This window comes from Sinocyclocheilus rhinocerous, unplaced genomic scaffold, assembly GCF_001515625.1.
Source record: "Sinocyclocheilus rhinocerous isolate Xijiao unplaced genomic scaffold, SAMN03320098_v1.1 scaffold4256, whole genome shotgun sequence".
In the NCBI taxonomy this organism is placed as follows: domain Eukaryota; kingdom Metazoa; phylum Chordata; class Actinopteri; order Cypriniformes; family Cyprinidae; genus Sinocyclocheilus; species Sinocyclocheilus rhinocerous.
In genome coordinates, this window is record NW_015657299.1 from 150,912 (window position 1) to 172,296 (window position 21,385).

Below are 21,385 nucleotides of genomic sequence, written 5' to 3' on the forward strand. Positions count from 1 at the left end.
TTTTTTAATTAACTAATAAAAATGACAAAAGCACAACAAAACTACTAGAACTTTATCTAAATTTTAAATGAATAAAATAAAAACTAAAACAAATAAAAAGTAAATATATAAATAGTGTAAGTTCAACAAAATTAACTTAACATAGACTGGACAGCAATTAATTCACTTTATTTTTTATTTTATGTCATGAAACCTGTCCATGTTGGCATCGGCATAATTTGGCTTAAATTTTTTAATTTTTATTATATTTATTATATACTCTCATCAGATCTGTCTGAGAAATCACCCCCAAAGGATCATTTAAAGCCATTAAATGAGAAAAACATCAAATAGACATTACAAAAAGTAGCTTTAGAAGGAAATTTTTATTTTAATTTTTAATTTTTGGGTGAATTATCCCTTTAATAATTTTTTTGTTAACATGGATTTTTTTTTTTTTTTCAGATTTTTTTTAATGGAAATATGAAAAAATTTTTTGATGAAATAATACTTTAAACATAAAAGATATAATTTTATTCATGTTAATGAATTTTAATAAAAATGATACGAGTATATAAATAATACTGAAATCACACTGATCCACAGAGAAAGTGAATGAGCTCCTATTATTGTTTGTGTTTTCTGACCTGCAGTTTCCTTCCAGATCCATCCTCTTCCTCAGCCGTTCTTCTGTTTCCTCGGCTAATGTGAGAAATGTTCTTGTTTGGACGGATCGCTGATGTTTTTGTTCTGATCTCTGCTCAGGAATTTTTTAAAAGGTCTCGCTGCTTTTTTAAAAGCTTCCTATTATTGTCTTTAGCTTTGGGTTCCTCTTCTGATACTCATCCGTTCTCCATCAGAGCTTTAAAGTGTTTGGGCCTTTTTTCTCTGCAGAAAAGAGTTGCGCAAGCGACTAAATATTGACACATGATCAGCAGTGATTTCTCTGAATGGAATAAAAGCCTTTAGTCGTGCTGGAAACACATGTGAGGTCAAAGGGCAACCAATAGTTTGATGACTTTCAGGTCTGGAAGAATGTTTTTCAGTCAGATTTGTGTTTTGTTCTTCCTCCACATCTCATTTTCATCTCTTTTCTTTCTCACTTCTACCAAAATTAACTACGTCTATATCTGACTGCTCATCCTATATTTGCAGTTTGATCAAACCAAATTTACACATTAGTATGACGGGAGATATATAACAATGCATATAAGGGCTATAAATGTTATTTTTAGAATTTTTTTTTTTTGTTATGGAAATATGAAATGATACAGTAAATAAGAAACTAAAACTTACAGTAGGCGGTAAATGTCTTGAGTCATTGGATCATTCATTCATTATAGAAGTGTTATACCGACACTTATATTTAATAATGGTATTACATGATTAGTTAATTACATTTGATAGATTATACTTTCAATAAAACATGTGCAATGGGTTTGTAAAAGCTGTTTTTATGCATGTTTGGCCTGAATTGATTGTTTGAATGAATGAATTTCTGTGTACAAACTGATTAGGTTGTGGGTCAGTTTAGAGGAAACACGTGGGGTAAAAAAAAAGTTTGTTTGTGCTACACTTCACCAAACCCACACTGTGGGTGTGTGAAAATGACAAAAAAAAATGATATCTCAATATTTTGCCGAGCATGTTATTGTGCTGGTATTTTGGCAGGTATGGACAGCTGACTCCTAACACTTCTGATAGTCTTCATATTCTGTGCGATGATTAGTTTGCAGCAGAGGCGGACTTACCCATTAGGCAAAGGTAGGCGACCGCCTTGGGCCCCCAAAAGCCAAGGGCCCCCTAAAATGCTTTTCATATACGAGATGCGCATTAAGCACTGACATGAGAATAGTTGCTTTTTACAGTGTTTATCACCACGACAACCGTCTGCGTGTCTGAGTTGAACACACTTCACGTGTATCCTGCTTGTAGCAAATGAAAATATCATGTATCTGAAGCTGTAATTAAATATTGCGCTACAGTGCGTATTATATGTTTATTGTTTTAAATGCTGCTTATTTATGAGAAGGACCCAAATAGAGGACGCATACGCAGTTACTTGTTTGGTTGATATAATCCTTAGTTGTGTAATGTATAATTTCCATTTCATTATTTTTTCATTTAAATTTGTAGTTAAAATAACTAAAATAAGTGTATTTGTTTAGAATTAGACAGCCTTTGGCACACAGGCTTACGCTGGTAACTTTCCTCCTCAATATAGGCTATATTTTTCTCATTCTCACTAATTAAAGTTTTTATATCTCTGAAGGGAACCGCCTGTCTTCAGAAAAGTTTCGGTGGCATTTTTTTATTTTATCTGATAAAGTAGCGTTTATGAGCAGCGCTGCTTTGTTTACAGCCGTTACCGAGGAATCCGCTGTATTTCTGATGTTCCAAAAGCGCCTCCTGCTGGCAGAGAATTCTGCAGTTTTTGTTCAGACCAATGCGAAAATCCACCCACGTAACCCAGTTTTAAATTAATATCATAATTTATACTTCCGACTCATCTCTTTTCTTAAAAAATGGTTTAAAGGCTCAATTGTGAGGTTTATCATTTTATAATTTATTTTGTTTTTGTGAAAACTGTAAATCAATCGCTATTTCGTGGTCTACAGCATGAAAGAAAGCCATTATAACATGTACATGAAGAATGTAGAAACATTGGACACAACTGTGGGGCACCATTGTGCAGCAGCAAGCATCACAACAAAAAAGGAACCTCAAGGCTGATCTAGGTAAATGTGTGCAAATATATAGGGCCCAATTCCTATATTTTGTCTGGGGCCCCCAAATCACTATCCGCCCCTGGTTTGCAGGAGTAACAGAAATTTACTTTTTCAATACGTTTAAATGGATTTGTACCTTTCATGGGCATTTTCTACTTTTTTCTAACCTTATTAAATGTATGCATCATCTTTTGTGTCAAATTCTTACATTTAATCAATAAATTTAAATAGTAAGACACTATAGGGCTGCAACCAATCAAATGAAATCAGTATCAACAAAATTTGTTTGCAATGCAGAGGTGGCACATAAACTGCAAATGATGCATTCACACAGACTGTTTAATGCAGGACATGAACGCATTTAACCTGCAGTTACAAATGCATGAATAATGTATTGATGTTTTAAATAGTGATATTTGAAATGATTTTGGGGGTAAAAAGTGAAAAGACATATAAAAGTCATATCTTTAAGTTTGAGGAATTCTAAATGCATTTTAATAGACTAAATCATGCAGTGACAGCGTGAACTCTAAATGTGCGCAGTAGTCTAACCTAGACTTCACATGCATGCACTCTCTGGGTTTTCTGTTTTTTTTGTTTGTTTTTTTATAGTCGATAATGTCAAATCGCATATCGTTTAAACAACAATTAGACGATATATATCGCACAGCCCTATTAATAAAATAAATATATGCCTTTTAAATAAAACAAATGTTTAGAATGAACAAAAAAATTTATATAAATTTATTTAAAATAAAATATATAGTATTCTAAATAAATAAATGTATTTGAAAATAAATAGTATTCAAAATAAAATATAAATGTGTTTAAAATGAAACAAAAAATATGAAGTTATTTAAAATAAAATAAACATTATTCAAAATAAAATAAAAAATTAATGCCTTTAAAATAGAAAAAATATATTCATTTATTTAAAATAAATACATAATATTCAAAATAAATTAAATATACATTTATTTAAAAATAAATACTATTCAAAATAAGCTAAAATAAATATAATAAATGTATTTAAAATCAAATGTTATTCAGAATAAAATAAATATACATTTATTAAAAAAATTTAATATTATTCAAAATAAACTAAAACAAATATAAATATCTTTATAATAACATAAATATAAATTTATTTATAAGTAAATATTCAGTGAATTAGTATGTCATAATTTCAACTTTTGAAATAAATATACATGTATATGTACAATAAAACAAACTTTTTTACTTTTGTAAGTCCCTTTGTTTTGTTTTTTTATTTTGGAATGGATAATATAATATCTGTTATGTTCTACAATATGCAAAGTAGTTAAAAAGAATATGCAGTTTTAGATATAGCATTTTAAACGAAACCAGAGTGCACTGACACCAACACACCCATGGAGCGTGTTTGAGCGAGCGCCTGTGATCGTGATGGCGGCGGCGGAGAGCGGCAGCAGCGGCAGCAGCGACTCGTGCAGCACCGCGGAGGAGGAGCGCGTGCGGCGGCTCTTCCAGACGTGTGACGGGGACGGAGACGGCTACATTAACCGGTCAGAAACTACACCAAACTCACTCTGACGCGTTTACGTGCGGAATAAGATTCGACGGGCGCGGTGATGTCACGAGCGTTTTTAGCTTGTATGAACGATCGCAAAGCAACGATAGTACGATTTAATTCGTGCAAAGAGCGCAAACAAACATAATAAGACGTATGAAGTTTGTTTGGACGCTCCCGGGGTTGTCAGAAGTCTGTAGTTGGAGCGTCGGAAGTGACGGGAAATGTTTCATCCTCATCCGCTACACTGGCGTTTGTTGATGTTTCTGAACTTGTTTCAGTGCTGATCGTGTGTTCGTGTTGCTGGCGGGACATCTTGCATACATTTCTGCAATTTGATGAATTAAAGTGATTCTGAAGAGGTGATACTAGTGGCATCAGAACTGATTTGCAAAAGCATTTTGTCTTATACTTTGCTAAAAAAGACAACTGCATGCTTCGATGTGATTAAATAAAAAGAGATTTGTATCGTAAAAAAAAAAAAAATCATGCATCTGCTCCTAAAGTATTTGGACACTTAAAATGACTCTTAAAAATGTCTAATTGTCATTGCATTAGATACAAAATATAAAACAGAAAGATGCACAAACATACTTTACATGCAAAAACATGTGAAATGTGTTAAGCTTTATAGAATACATCTGGTGTTGAAAATGAAGACATGCAACTTTTGAGTTGAGTATTTGGTATTGGGCTACAGCATGTCATGCATTCAGGTCATACAAATCATACAGAAGCTTAATACATTTTATATGTTACATCTATATGATTTAATTTAGCTTTTTTATATTATTTAACTTTTTATAGCAATTCTTTATGCATGATGTTTAACAAACGTAAAGTAAACTGTGAATTATGAGAAATGTGTAGCGATATTGTCTGTAAGCTGTTTCATACATAATGCCTTAAAGGAGTCGTTCACCCAAAAATGAAAAGTTGCTGAAAATGTACTCACCTTCAGGCCATCCAACATGTAGATGAGTTTGTTTCTTCATCAGATTTGTAGAAATGTAGCATTGCATCAGTGTCTCAGCAATGGATGCTCTGCAGTGAATGGGTGCCGTCAGAATGAGAGTCCAAACAGCTGATAAAAACATCACAATAATCCACAGCACTCCAGTCCATCAGTTAACATCTGAAGAAGACAAAAGCTGAAACAAATCCAGCATTAAGACGTTTTTAACTTCAAACCGAGTCCATAATCCATAATAACGCTTCCTCCAGTGAAAAAGTGCGTCTGCTGTTGTCTCTCACATCAAAATCCAGCCACATATTTGTTTAGAGCTGTTTAAACGCTGCTTGATCTCTGCAGATTTCTCTCCAGATTCACACCAGAACACCTTTTCACTGGAGGAAGAGTTATTATGGATTATGGACTCGCATGTATTCGAGTTAAAAACGTCTTAATGCTGGATTAGTTTCAGCTTTTGTCTTCTCCAGATGTTAACTGATGGACTGGAGTGCTGTGGATTACTTGTGGATTATTGTGATGTTTTTATCAGCTGTTTGGAAACATTTTCATCTTTTGGGTGAACTAATCCTTTAATGAGTGTTTGTGTGAAGAGAGTAAACCGGAAAAAGACTGAGCTCAAGTCTTTGTCCATTTTATTGTGTTCCCATTAGAGCTACTCCAAATATCCTCCAGTTCATGAATTTCCTTCAATGTAGGAATGTACAGATTTGTGTTCTTCAGAACCTCAGACTCAATACGCTCAGGGATTAGTCCTGATCTTGTTCTTACACTTTAAAAATGCTAGGTTGTTTCAACCCAATGTTGGGTCAAATATGAACTAACCCAGCTGTTGGGTTAAATTTTTAAATCAAAGTTTTAACCCAAAAGTTGGGTTAGTCCATATTTGACCCAAAGTTGGGTTGAAACAGCCCAGCATTTTTTAGAGTGTAAATTCACGATGAATGTTAATTCTCCACGGAATGGCTTTTGGTGTCTCAGATTTATGTACCTGGTAAGCTGATGCTAATTTCTCCTCTCTTGACGATGCATGTGTGGTTTCAGACACCAAGAAGCCTCCGATGCAGCTCAGTCCTGCGGACGAGAAACTTCTGACCGCTAGTCAACAGTTCCAGAAGAAACAGAGCAAAGGAACCATTGATGTTTGGTGGCTGTTTGACGACGGAGGTAAAGAGTTATTTCCATTTCAGTGTAGTTTGATGATTATGTAGCTTCAATAAATGACGCTGTGATTGATTACTCATTGTAGGCTTGACTCTTTTGATACCGTATTTGCTAACCAACAAAAATAAATGGCGCGACTGCAAGATCCGCGTGTTCATTGGAGGAAAGATAAACAGGATCGACCACGACCGCAGAGCGTGAGTATTACGTTGAATGTATTTTGTTCTTTTGCTTGGTTTTATAAAGAAGACGAAGTCTTAAGACTGTTTTTATCAGCTGTTTGGACTCTCATTCTGACGGCACCCATTCACTGCAGAGCATCCATTGCTGAGACACTGATGGAATTTATAGATTAACTAGTTTCTCACTTGTAAATGCGACTTTGCTTGATCGTTCATGTGTTGACAAATCATATTTTTGATATTTCGCGACTGAAGGTGATTGTGAAACGTCAGTGGAAGATGTTCATAGTGAATGTGATGAAATCAGTTCAGTTGTGAGAAAATATCCTGCTGATACAGACACTTTTTCATGCTTTTCTGACTAAACTGTCCAAATACAATTTGGGATGACTTGGATAAAATAAGATCTCATTTGCAACTCTCTTGAATCTCAAGCTTCTGTCTCTCTCTCTGTCTCGGTCAGGAATGATCTGCTGATGGTCTGCCGGCAGCTGAACATGGAGGATTCGGTGGCAGAGATCATGGGGCAGCTCGGCGCAGACGAGCGAGGAAACATCTCCTTCGAAGCCTTCACACGCTGCCGCATGCAGCTGGTCAACGAGATCCGCAAGGAGGAAGGACAGCTATCGCTGCTCTCCAGCGACTCGGAGAAGAGGACACTTCATGAACACGTGGCCTCCTGGCCCACCAGCAGCGAGAATAGTCTAGGTATGTTCTCTACGATGATTCTCCTGTCCAGATCTCAGCTAAATCTAAAATGAGTTTTTCAGAGCAATTAATGTCCAATTAATAAATACATTTTTTGTGTGTAATAATTTAGTATACATATTTTTTAGTCGCATTATGGACAGTAATGTAAGTGCAACTGTATCATTATTGATGGACAAAAATGTGGAGTGCAACAGTATAATTTTTAAATTAAAAATCGCAAATTTTTATTAGCATTATTAGACAAAAATATAGAGTGCAACTGTATTATTTGTATTAAAAACCACACATTTTATTAGCAATAATGGACAAAAATACAGAGTGCAACTATATATTTTTTTGTATTAAAAATCACACATTTTTATTAGCATTAATAAGCAAAAATGTAGAGTGCAATAATATAATATTTGTAATAAAACTCACATTTTTATTTCCATTAATAGACAAAAATATAGAGTGCAACAGTTTTTTTTTGTATTAAAAATCACATTTTTATTAGCAATAATTGACAAAATAGAGTGCAACAGTGTCTTTTTTGCATTAAAAATCACACATTTTTATTAGCATTAATAAGCAAAAATGTAGAGTGCAACAATATAATATTTGTAATAAAACCCAAATTTTTTTTTGCATTAATAGACAAAAATATAGAGTGCAACAGTTTTTTTTTTGTATTAAAAATCACATTTTTATTAGCAATAATTGACAAAATAGAGTGCAACAGTGTCTTTTTTGCATTAAAAATCATGCATTTTTATTAGCAATAATGGACAGTGAATGAAAATATAGAGTGCAACAGTTTTATTATTATCATTTATTTGTATTAAAAATCACACATTTTATTAGCAATAATGGACAAATATGCAATAATTCCATATGGGTATAGAAATTATTTTTAAAGACAGACCTACTGTGAGCTCTGAGGTTGTTGATTGATGGTTTATGCTTTTGTTGAAGCCATATTTTTCTTAAAATAATTGTTTAATAGCAGAATTCCTGGCAAGACAAATTACATTGCCCGTGATTCTGGCATAATAGAGTCAGTCTCACTACACTCTCAAAACACTGAAATATATGTATATATTTGCACATTTTGCAATAAGCTTACAATATATACTTTTTTCTATATGCATAAGTAACAACTTTAAATTGACAGTTTTATATTCCTCTATTGTTTTTTCGCAATGGTTCATGGGATTGTAGTTATCCCTCATTAAGTCTTGTATCTTTGTCTTTTTGTCTGGCATCCCGTTCTGCGTTCAATGTAGTGTAATGCATGCCGTGTGTTTGTGTTTGTGTTTGTTCCCGCAGGCGCTCGTGAGAGCTGGGAGTTTGATTCTGGAGCTCGAGACTTACAGAGTCCAGACCTGCAGTCTCTGAGACAAGTGCATCCTCCGCAGCAGAGCGCACCGTTACTCCAGAAACTTGTGGATCAGCCCAGTGTTCTGGAGCCTTCGGCTGGACTTCACAAGCTCCTGTCCCAGCGTCCCTCCGGCCGCAGCGGGGCTCTGGGGGGGAGCTACCTGGAACTGGCCAATACTGTGAGTCTGACCACTATTTAACAGCTGGCTTTGATTGATTGGTTGGTTGGAATTGGCAAGAATTAGTTGATTTCATGTGGTTATTGCATTATAGTGATGAACTGCTTGTGATGTGTTTGGGAATTTCAGTGCGATGTGAATTTGATGGACCGTATGTGTTTTTTCGTGTTACTTTTGTTCTAACCAGGCGTGATGCAACTAGGGTTGCAAAAAGGTGGAACATTTCCAGTAAATTTAGGAAATATTCCATAAATTTTGGAAACTTTCCAGGATTTTTTTTGGAATATTCCAGGGATTTTTGGAAAGTTTCTGGAAATTTACCGGAAATTTTCCACCCCTTTGCAACCCTAGATGCAACAAATGATCAGCGTCATTACTGTGACATTATTTTCATAACATTTAACCCATATATTATCTTTACTGTACATATTCTAAGTGCTGATTCTCAGTAGATTTTCTGCATTTTTACTCATATTTTTATTAGTAATAAAATACATTTTTATTAATATTTTGATTACTAATAATATTATTAGTAACTATTCATGTAAATAAAAATGTTATAAATTTTTTTATTCACTTTAATAATTATAATTAATATTATTATTATTAAAACATATTAAAATATTAATAAATATATATATATTTTAAGCTATAAAAGTAAATAAAATGTGTATATATTTTTTATTTAAATCAGCACAAATGAAAAGGAAGTACAGCAAATATTATGAAGATGTATAGATAGATTACAAAACAAATAATATTTTTTCCTTTATGGCAATGAGGTATATTACGTTAGTATTTGTTGTACTGGATTTCATTTTTGCTGATTTAAATAAAAATCATTGTATTACAGAATTGTTAAAGAAATTTATAACTGCATGCACTTATGTTTATTTTTTTTATCAACATTTTGGCAGAAAGTCAAGGTGTGCATTTGCGTTAATGCTTCATTGCAGAATTTTTAAAAATACTTTATTACAGTAGTGAGAAACTGATTGACTGAATTACAAACAAACTCTGTGCATTTTAATGGTCATTAAAATAGGTTAAAAATAGATTCAAACTTTTTAATTTCTTTTATTTGATTTTTGGGGCAAAAATGTATGGAAGCCTATTTCCACCAAATAAAAAAAAAAATCATGCTTTGGCAAATTATAATTAGTCAAAATTATAATATAAAATTCGAAATTATGACATACTAATTTGAAATGTTGAGATAAAGCAAAAACTAATATTAACTTTATTAGTATTAAAATATATAATTATGACTTCACAATTGTGAGATTATCATAATTCATTATAAATCATAATCATAAATTATAACATAAATCTCATAATTTCAATTTAGTATGTTATAATTTCAATTTTTGATCTCATTTATGAATTAGTATGCCATAATTTTGACTTTTGATCTCATAATTCTGAATTAGTATGTCATAATTTCAACTTTTGATCTCATTTATGAATTAGTATGCCATAATTTTGACTTTTGATCTCATAATTATGAATTAGTTTGTCATAGTTTCAGCTTTTGATCTCAATTATGAATTAGTATGCCATAATTTTGACTTTTGATCTCATAATTATGAATTAGTATGTCATAATTTCAACTTTTGATCTCAATTATGAATTGTAATAATTGCAACTTTTGAACTCATAATTATTTAGTATGTCATAATTTCAACTTTTGATCTCATTTATGAATTGTCATCATTTCAACTTTTGATCTCAATTATGAATTGTCATAATTGCAACTTTTGATCTCATAATTATGAATTAGTATGTCATAATTTTAACTTTTGATCTCATAATTATAAATTAGTGTCATAATTTCAACTTTTGATCTCATAATTCTTAATTAGTATGTCATAATTTCAACTTTTGATCTCAATTATGAATTGTCATAATTTCAACTTTTGATCTCATAATTCTTAATTATATGTCATAATTTCAACTTTTGATCTCGATTATGAATTAGTATGTCATAATTTTGACTTTTGATCTCAATTATGAATTGTCCTAATTTCAACTTTTGATCTCATAATTCTGAATTAGTATGTCATAATTTCAACTTTTGATCTCGATTATGAATTAGTATGTCATAATTTTGACTTTTGATCTCATAATTATGAACTAGTATGTCATAATTTCAGCTTTTGATCTCGATTATGAATTAGTATGTCAGAATTTTGACTTTTGATCTCATAATTATGATTTCGTATGTCATAATTTCAACTTTTGATCTCAATTATGTATTGTCATAATTTCAACTTTTGATCTCGATTATGAATTAGTATGTCATAATTTTGACTTTTGATCTCGATTATGAATTAATATGTCAGAATTTTGACATTTTATCTTATAATTATGAATTAGTATGTCATAATTTCGACTTGATCTCATAATTCTTAATTAGTATGTCATAATTTTGACTTGATCTCGATTATGAATTAGTATGTCAATTTCAACTTTTGATCTCATAATTATAAATTAGTATGTCATAATTTCAGCTTTTGATCTCATAATTATGAATTAGTATGTCATAATTTCAACTTTTGATCTCGATTATGAATTGGTATGTCATAATTTCAACTTTTGATCTCGATTATGAATTAATATGTCAGAATTTTGACATTTTATCTTATAATTATGAATTAGTATGTCAGAATTTTGACTTTTGATCTCATAATTATGAATTAGTATGTCAATTTCAACTTTTGATCTCATAATTCTGAGTTAGTATGTCATAATTTCAACTTTTGATCTCGATTATGAATTGGTATGTCAGAATTTAGACTTTTGATCTCATAATTATGAATTAGTATGTCAATATCAACTTTTTATCTCAAAATTATAAATTAGTATGTCATAATTTCAACTTTTGATCTCAATTATGAATTGTCATCATTTCAACTTTTGATTTCATAATTCTGAATTAGTATGTCAGAATTTTGACTTTTTATCTCATAATTATGAATTAGTATGTCAGAATTGTGACTTTTTATCTCATAATTATGAATTGGTATGTCAGAATTGTAACTTTTGATCTCGATTATGAATTAGTATGTCATAATTTTGACTTACAATATATACTTTTTTCTATATGCATAAGTAACAACTTTAAATTGACAGTTTTATATTCCTCTATTGTTTTTTCGCAATGGTTCATGGGATTGTAGTTATCCCTCATTAAGTCTTGTATCTTTGTCTTTTTGTCTGGCATCCCGTTCTGCGTTCAATGTAGTGTAATGCATGCCGTGTGTTTGTGTTTGTGTTTGTTCCCGCAGGCGCTCGTGAGAGCTGGGAGTTTGATTCTGGAGCTCGAGACTTACAGAGTCCAGACCTGCAGTCTCTGAGACAAGTGCATCCTCCGCAGCAGAGCGCACCGTTACTCCAGAAACTTGTGGATCAGCCCAGTGTTCTGGAGCCTTCGGCTGGACTTCACAAGCTCCTGTCCCAGCGTCCCTCCGGCCGCAGCGGGGCTCTGGGGGGGAGCTACCTGGAACTGGCCAATACTGTGAGTCTGACCACTATTTAACAGCTGGCTTTGATTGATTGGTTGGTTGGAATTGGCAAGAATTAGTTGATTTCATGTGGTTATTGCATTATAGTGATGAACTGCTTGTGATGTGTTTGGGAATTTCAGTGCGATGTGAATTTGATGGACCGTATGTGTTTTTTCGTGTTACTTTTGTTCTAACCAGGCGTGATGCAACTAGGGTTGCAAAAAGGTGGAACATTTCCAGTAAATTTAGGAAATATTCCATAAATTTTGGAAACTTTCCAGGATTTTTTTTGGAATATTCCAGGGATTTTTGGAAAGTTTCCGGAAATTTACCGGAAATTTTCCACCCCTTTGCAACCCTAGATGCAACAAATGATCAGCGTCATTACTGTGACATTATTTTCATAACATTTAACCCATATATTATCTTTACTGTACATATTCTAAGTGCTGATTCTCAGTAGATTTTCTGCATTTTTACTCATATTTTTATTAGTAATAAAATACATTTTTATTAATATTTTGATTACTAATAATATTATTAGTAACTATTCATGTAAATAAAAATGTTATAAATTTTTTTATTCACTTTAATAATTATAATTAATATTATTATTATTAAAACATATTAAAATATTAATAAATATATATATATTTTAAGCTATAAAAGTAAATAAAATGTGTATATATTTTTTATTTAAATCAGCACAAATGAAAAGGAAGTACAGCAAATATTATGAAGATGTATAGATAGATTACAAAACAAATAATATTTTTTCCTTTATGGCAATGAGGTATATTACGTTAGTATTTGTTGTACTGGATTTCATTTTTGCTGATTTAAATAAAAATCATTGTATTACAGAATTGTTAAAGAAATTTATAACTGCATGCACTTATGTTTATTTTTTTTATCAACATTTTGGCAGAAAGTCAAGGTGTGCATTTGCGTTAATGCTTCATTGCAGAATTTTTAAAAATACTTTATTACAGTAGTGAGAAACTGATTGACTGAATTACAAACAAACTCTGTGCATTTTAATGGTCATTAAAATAGGTTAAAAATAGATTCAAACTTTTTAATTTCTTTTATTTGATTTTTGGGGCAAAAATGTATGGAAGCCTATTTCCACCAAATAAAAAAAAAAATCATGCTTTGGCAAATTATAATTAGTCAAAATTATAATATAAAATTCGAAATTATGACATACTAATTTGAAATGTTGAGATAAAGCAAAAACTAATATTAACTTTATTAGTATTAAAATATATAATTATGACTTCACAATTGTGAGATTATCATAATTCATTATAAATCATAATCATAAATTATAACATAAATCTCATAATTTCAATTTAGTATGTTATAATTTCAATTTTTGATCTCATTTATGAATTAGTATGCCATAATTTTGACTTTTGATCTCATAATTATGAATTAGTATGTCAATATCAACTTTTTATCTCAAAATTATAAATTAGTATGTCATAATTTCAACTTTTGATCTCAATTATGAATTGTCATCATTTCAACTTTTGATTTCATAATTCTGAATTAGTATGTCAGAATTTTGACTTTTTATCTCATAATTATGAATTAGTATGTCAGAATTGTGACTTTTTATCTCATAATTATGAATTGGTATGTCAGAATTGTAACTTTTGATCTCGATTATGAATTAGTATGTCATAATTTTGATCTCATAATTATGTATTAGTATGTCAGTTTCAACTTTTGATCTCATAATTATAAATTAGTATGTCATAATTTCAACTTTTCATCTCAATTCTGAATTAGTAATATGTCATAATTTTGACTTTTGATCTCATAATTATGAATTAGTATGTCATAATTTCAGCTTTTGATCTCGATTATGAATTAGTATGTCAGAATTTTGACTTTTGATCTCATAATTATGAATTAGTATGTCATAATTTCAGCTTTTGATCTCGATTATGAATTAGTATGTCAGAATTTTGACTTTTGATCTCATAATTATGATTTCGTATGTCAATTTCAACTTTTGATCTTGACTTTTGATCTCATAATTATGAATTAGTATGTCATAATTTCAGCTTTTGATCTCGATTATGAATTAGTATGTCAGAATTTTGACTTTTGATCTCATAATTATGATTTCGTATGTCAGAATTTCAACTTTTGATCTCATAATTCTGAGTTAGTATGTCATAATTTCAACTTTTGATCTGGATTATGAGTTAGTATGTCATAATTTCCTGGCCCTTGGCTTAGCTCGATGCAGTGTGTTAGTGAGTCTGTAGATGGCGCTGTGAGGTTATCACTGATGAATGCGAGTCCTGCAGTGGATCTGATCTCAGTGGTTTCGCTCCTTTGTTTGGTCTTTTTTTATCACTGAAAGCAGTTTAATTTCCTGATGAGAGCTTTTAACTGATTTGAAGGCTTTGGCATGAGGGAAACTTTCCTGGTCATAAAGATGAGTGAAATATATCATGTTGTTTTGACATGAATGAAGATGAATGAAGTGCTGTCAGCAGGCGTTTGTTGTAACATCTGCTCATCAGTGTTCTCTTGTTCAGCGTCTGCTTTGGAGTGCATGTGAGGAACGTACGACTGCTGTTTGTGTGTCTGCGCTCTGCATCAAGATCAACCAACCTTTATTTTGATCCAAAAGCAAAGTATGTTTTTATGTCAGTTTTGCACATTTAACCGCTATATTGTCATTACTGTACACATGTTTTTCTGCTGAGATTTTATGTAATTCTCATCAATCTCAGTGATGATTCTCAGATTTATGTCATTTTTTAAATAATAATAATAATAATATTGTTTATTACATAAAATGTATAAATATAAAATATATATACATACACATATTTTATATTTATACATTTTATATTTTATTATAAATTTGTATATAATATTTATATTATATATTATATGAATGTATTCTGTAAAAATATTAAGAAACTTATATTTATTCATATTTTTATTAATAACATTTATTGTTGTTGTTATTAATAATAACTATTAAAGTAAATAAAACGTGTGTTAATAATATTTTGTTAATAACATTTTTATTAATAATAATAATAATCATTAAAGTAAATAAAATGTGTGTATTGTTTGTTTATATTGGTTTAAAGTCTCCAAGAATTAATTTTCTTTATGCAAAATGTATATTTTTTCATGTTATTGTGAAGTAAAACATGAGCAGGACATGTTCTCGTCAGATTTCATGCGATTCATCGCTTTATCTGTAATGCACCAATATTCATTACAGCGATTGCACAAAATGCAATTTGCCGCCATGTATTCTCTAGAGGTGTGTGTGTGTGTGTGTGGTTCGTACATCACTGTTGTGTGTTATCAGTGTCTCTGGGCTGCTCTGCTCTGACATATGGCATGTATTAGTGTAGGTGACGTCAGAGAGCGCGTGCGTTTATAGTGATGCAGGAATGTGTTCGTGTCGTGTGATGTTTGAACAGCTCCGCTCCGCTGATGGACAGCCGTTATATATGGGATTACATCTCTGCCACAATTCTATGATATATATGATCTTTCACGCGCAGAATTGTGGCAGAGATCTATAGCCTATAGTTATACAGCCGATCTGGTTACAGCAGTAAAGCTGTACCGAATCATTAGAGAGCACATCACCAGCGCGTGTTTTTACATGCTTTCGCAGGTTTATTTGTACTTCTCTACTTCAGGATGACCATTTTAGCTGTTTTTATTTGTGGATGTTGTACTTCAGAAGCAGTGCTTTGTGATTTTGTGCTGCTCAATGATTTAGTTTCTTGATTATTAAGACGAACTCTCGTTAACTGCATGTTTAACATAAATAATGTCCGTCGTGAGTTTGTGAAGGATGGCAGTGATGTTTTGTTGAGGTTGCATTTAGGCTGTGTTTTGCTGTAGTTTACACTTTTCTTCATTAGGCAGCATCTGTAGTTTTTATTGAGCAGTTAAAGATGCTTTGTGGGAATTTATGTGTGTGCTTTGTGTTTTATGTCCATCTGTTTTTTTGGGTTTAATTAAGTTTTTCAGGAAGTAAGTCAGAGTGACAAACAGAGAAAAAAAGAGAAAAAACAAAAATCTGATTTTTTTTTTTTTTTTTAAACAAAGTTCCATTTTTTTTACAATAAGGTTTCATTTGTTAACATTAAGTGCATTAATTAACTTGAACTAACAATGAAAAATAATGAACGTGTGTATGTGTGTTTTCCATTAATATGTGTCTTTGTCTAATTAATTTCTTCAGGAACTAAGTGTGAGATTGAGAAACAAACAAACAAACAAGCCAGCAAAAAAAAAAATATATATATATGCATACACACACACACACATATATTATAATAAAATATAATAATAATATATTAAAAAATATATATTTTAAAAGTTGATCGCTAACACTTTTCAATAAGGTTACATTTTTCCATTTGTTAACTTTATATTATTCCATTTGTTAATAATTCTAAAATAATTGATTCATTTATTAATCTTAGTTAATGTTAATTTTGACATTTGTTATAACATTACTAACATAAAAAATGTTGTATTTGTTAATATTATTTAATGGAGCTGAGCTTACATGAACTAACATTACATTATGTTTATATTACCTAATATTAACAAAGATTAATAAATACTGTAACAAATGAATTGCTCATTGTTAGTTAATTTAGTTAATACATTAACTAATGGGGCCTTATTGTTAAATGTTATCATTACTTAATCTAAGAAGTACTAGTGATTTATTGATAGATTACATTTCTGTCCATTGATTATTTAATAAACACACTATTACTGAATTAGTTTCTTATGATCTTAAAACCTTTTGATCTGAAGATTTTTTTTTTTGTTTAAAAAAATTTAAATCAGTTTCGTAGACTAATAAATTGTGTGCATCCATGTTTATTCATAGTTCTCATGACTTTAGTGTTATTCTAAATTAACTATATAAGTTATAATTAGGGTTGCAAAGAGGTGGAAAATTTCCGGTAAATTTCTGGAAACTTTCCAAAAATCCCTGGAATATTCCAAAAAATCCTGGATATTTTCCAAAATTTCTGGAATGTTACAGAAATTTACTGGAAATTGTCCACCTTTTTGCAACCCTAGTTATAATCTAGCTGACTGTAATTGTTTACGTGCCAATCAACACTGCTGTAGTTGTTGACAGACTTTATTAATAGTAAGACGGTTTAAAGCTTTTCGTTCTTGTTTTTCTCTTTCTGAGAATCTCTAATACTCTGTTAGAAAGCGACTTTAGCGCCTGCTGATATATTGGATGGATGTTGAAGATCTGCCGTCTCTCTGCTGGTATTTAAACCTCTCTGTCTCTCTGGTTTTCTCTCGGTCACTTCATCCTCCACTTAGAGCTCAAATTTCATTATGGACATTATCTGCTGAGCGCTGCGTTCTGCCTCAAGCGCTAATGTCCCCACCTCACTAATGCATGAAGGCCATCCGTCAAAGTCACGTTTAGTGGAGCGCCTTGCAAATCATCTTCAGTCTGTCCAGTCTCCAGAAGATCACGTTGAGTCCAGATTGAAACGTGCTTCGGTCTGTGACTGTGTTCTTTGTCATTGTTTCCAATTGGAACATCATCTTTAAGATTTAAGAAGAGTAGTTGATTTGATTTTAAAAAGACATTTACTAAGTAGTTTAGTGGCATTTTGTTGGTTGTTTCAGTCTTATTTTGTGGTTTGTATATAAATATAAATGCACAAAGATTGCACAAAAAAAACTAAGTTAAAAAAGACCTTTGCTCATAATTATACTATATATATATATATATGTATATATATATATACAAATTTTTAGGGTCCTATGAAATCTTTTAAATTTTTTCCCAAATTCTGCATTTTCCAAAAAAAATTCAAAATTTGCCAAAATCGGTGACATTCCACACTACACAGTAAATTTAATTTTTATTTTTATTTATGATTCTGAGATTCCATTCACGTTTTACACATATAAATCATAGGGTCCTACTATAACGAAGGATTTTCTTAACTTAAAGGAATAGTTCAACCAAAAAGGAAAATGTGCTATAAATGTGCTCACCCTCAGGCCAATCAAGATTAGGATGAGTTTGTTTCTTCATCAGATTTAGAGAAATGTAGCATTGCATCACTTGCTCACCAATGGATGTGAATGGGTGCCGTCAGAATGAGAGTCCAAACAGCTGATAAAAACATCACGACGTTTTTAACTAAAATACATTGAGTCCATAATCCATAATAATGCTTCCTCCTGAATCAGGAGAGAAATCTGCACAGATCAAGCACTGTTTACAAGCCAGAACAGCTCTAAACAAATATGTGGCTGGATTTTGATGTGAGAGACAACAGGAGATGAACTTTTTCACTGAAGGAAGCGTTATTATGCTTTATGGACTCATATTTTAGCCGGAAGCAACGGTTTAAAGTTAAAAACGTCTTTAGTAACTCAAAATTCTAGTTATAGTTATCCAGCAAACCCAGTGGTGTAATATAACGAAGTAATAATACTTCGTTACAGTACTTAAGTATTTTTTGGGAGTATCTGTTCTTTACTTGAGTTTTTATATTTCAGCCAACTTTTACTTTTACTCTGATACATTTCCCCGAAGCATATTCGTTACTTACTACAAAATAGTCAGAAATCAGAAGCTTCATTTTCCACTCAAGTCGAGGCTAGGGTGTGCTGTGCGATACAGCATTGTCTGTGATAATGTGGTAAGTGTTGTTGTAATGATGTGCGATCTGACATTATCAAGTAGGCTATATCGATGGATCTCTAACTGCTGCAATAGCAAAAAACTCTCTTGATATCTCGATCTCAACCATATTCTCAAAACGATCGTTTTCAATGACTTGATATTCAATATTTTGATCACTGGCAGCTCGTTGAACGAATCGGTTGAATAAATGATTCAGTGATTCATCACAGTCAAATGCTTTGTTTCTGAATGAATCAGCCGTTTGAATGAATCGGTTGAATCTCAATGACTCACTCATTACACTATAAGTATCGGATGAAGTGCTTCTTATTCTTACCCAAAATTACAAAATGGAAGAAAGAGTTAAAACTGAACACAATCTTGCTACTCAAGCTGTGTATTAACTTTTTTATATATTTTTATTTGCTTCTTTTCCATTTTGCATTTACTTGTACTTTTACTTTCAATACTTAAGTGCGTTTAAAGCGATAAAAGTCATGCATGCAGATGTTTTGGTCCTAAATGAAAAAGGATGTTTTTCAGGCACTTGTTTTTTTGTTGTTGCATTGTTCGACTCATTTGGCTTTTTTTTAAAACAGTTGTTGCATATCTAGAGATCAGTTTGGCTGATATAATGCTGATGTGTGTATATATACACTACCATTCAGTATATGCAAATATGAAGACATTTGTGTTTTGGAAAGAAATGCACATTTATTCACCTCGGATGCATTAAATAGATGAAAATTGACTGTAAAGACATTCATAATTGTACAGATTATTTCAAATAAATGTGTATTATTCAAACTTTATCCAACTTTATTCATAGACATACACTCTAGGGTGATATATGCTATATAGCAAATCTCAACTGATTGATTGGTTATATCGTCGCAAAATGTTAACTAACTATATTATCTGCTAAATGAGACTATAAGGCATGAAGACATTAAGAGATAATAAACATGAACATTATGATTTTCTGTGGCAAAAAAAAATATTTTCAAATTTAAAAAAATTGCTGAAATATGTTTATGTAAATATTTTCTACCAATATATTTTTGACCATATTTTTGAAAATATATTTAAAAAATATAAATGTATTTTTTTTAGAAGCATTAAAAAAATTCACATATATTAAATCCAAGAAAATACATTCATATATGTCACTTTTGAGCAAAATCTTTATTTGTTGTCTGTTTAACTCCTGTGAACATATAAAACATTTGAATAAATGGTATACAAAAGTTATATACTTTACAATTTTTAAAAAAATCATTAAATTAAATCATTATAAATCTAGTTTTGATCTCTATTAGGCTATATTTTGTTTATCATGTTTGCATTTAGATAATTGATATATTTTCAGTAGGCTTCCTGAAAATATATTTTAAAATATATTTTGGTATTGGAAGGTTTGAACTAAATATATTTTAAATTTTAAAAAATATATTTCTTTGAGGTCCACTGTTTACAACATTTGTTCAGCATATATTTAAAATATATTTTGGCCAAAAAAAAAAAAAAGAGCTGTATGGGCTGCTTTGAAACAATGTGTATTAATATGCGCTGAACAAATAAGTAATAAAAAAAATTAAGATTAAAAAACTACATTTTAAAGTATTTATGAATAGAAAAAAGTTATAATTTATTGTATTAATGTTTTTGATTGTATTTTAATTAATGAAATGTGTCATTGGTGACCAGAATGATGCTTTTCTATATATTATTGCTGTTATTTTTCTTTTCTGTAGCTGCTGGTGGCTCAGAAATGACACAGGTTTGTGAAAACTGCTGTGTTGTGTCTGGTTGGGAAATGGCATCGGGTCAGAAAGATCGCTCTGTTTGTGTAGGACGGCTCGCTTTGAGATGCCTTCATATTGTGTTAGTTTGTCTCGTTTGGCTCTGTAGCCTCATTATATATTGAGTTTACCGCAGGTTCTCGGTCTCTCTCACCTTTGTGTCCTTCAGACGCAGTTGTGCTGCTTCAAGCAGTTTTTCTTCAGCCGTTGTGAAGGCTGCTCGTTTTAAAGGCCAGACGTGTGTTTTATCCTTTAGAGCAGTGTTTCCCAACCTTTTTTTAGTCGCGGCACCCTTTGGAAATTTTAACAAACTTGTGGCACCCTACAAAATTAATTTTGTCACAATATTTGAATTTCTAACTTTGATATGATAATTTGAAAAGTATAAATATTCAGTACAACAGGGAAGAACTGCAGAATATACTTTTTAATATAGATTTAGAGGACAGATGAAAAGACGAATACTCACCATGGGAATGGTCTGAAATGATAAATGTGAATACTGTTTCCTCTCCTACCCTGGGAAATAAACACACACACACACACACACACACACACACACACAGA

General features: G+C 31.3%; 2 protein-coding genes across 2 annotated transcripts in view; both read left to right on the forward strand.

Moving 5' to 3' along the window:
- Window positions 1-3,932: 3,932 nt before the first annotated feature.
- LOC107720968 (uncharacterized) lies at window positions 3,933-8,843 on the forward strand. The gene is made up of 3 exons (XM_016528811.1): window positions 3,933-4,252; window positions 7,037-7,281; window positions 8,593-8,843. The coding sequence occupies exons 1-3, from the start codon at window positions 4,134-4,136 to the stop codon at window positions 8,841-8,843; spliced, it is 615 nt and encodes a 204-aa protein (XP_016384297.1). The 5' UTR covers window positions 3,933-4,133.
- Window positions 8,844-8,966: 123 nt separating this feature from the next.
- LOC107720969 (colorectal mutant cancer protein-like) overlaps window positions 8,967-21,385 on the forward strand; it is a 126,519-nt gene continuing 114,100 nt past the window's right edge. Inside the window, exons 1-2 of the mRNA XM_016528812.1 lie at window positions 8,967-8,973; window positions 12,110-12,339. Coding sequence (XP_016384298.1) covers window positions 8,967-8,973; window positions 12,110-12,339 — 237 coding nt within the window. The remainder of the gene's footprint in view (window positions 8,974-12,109; window positions 12,340-21,385) is intronic.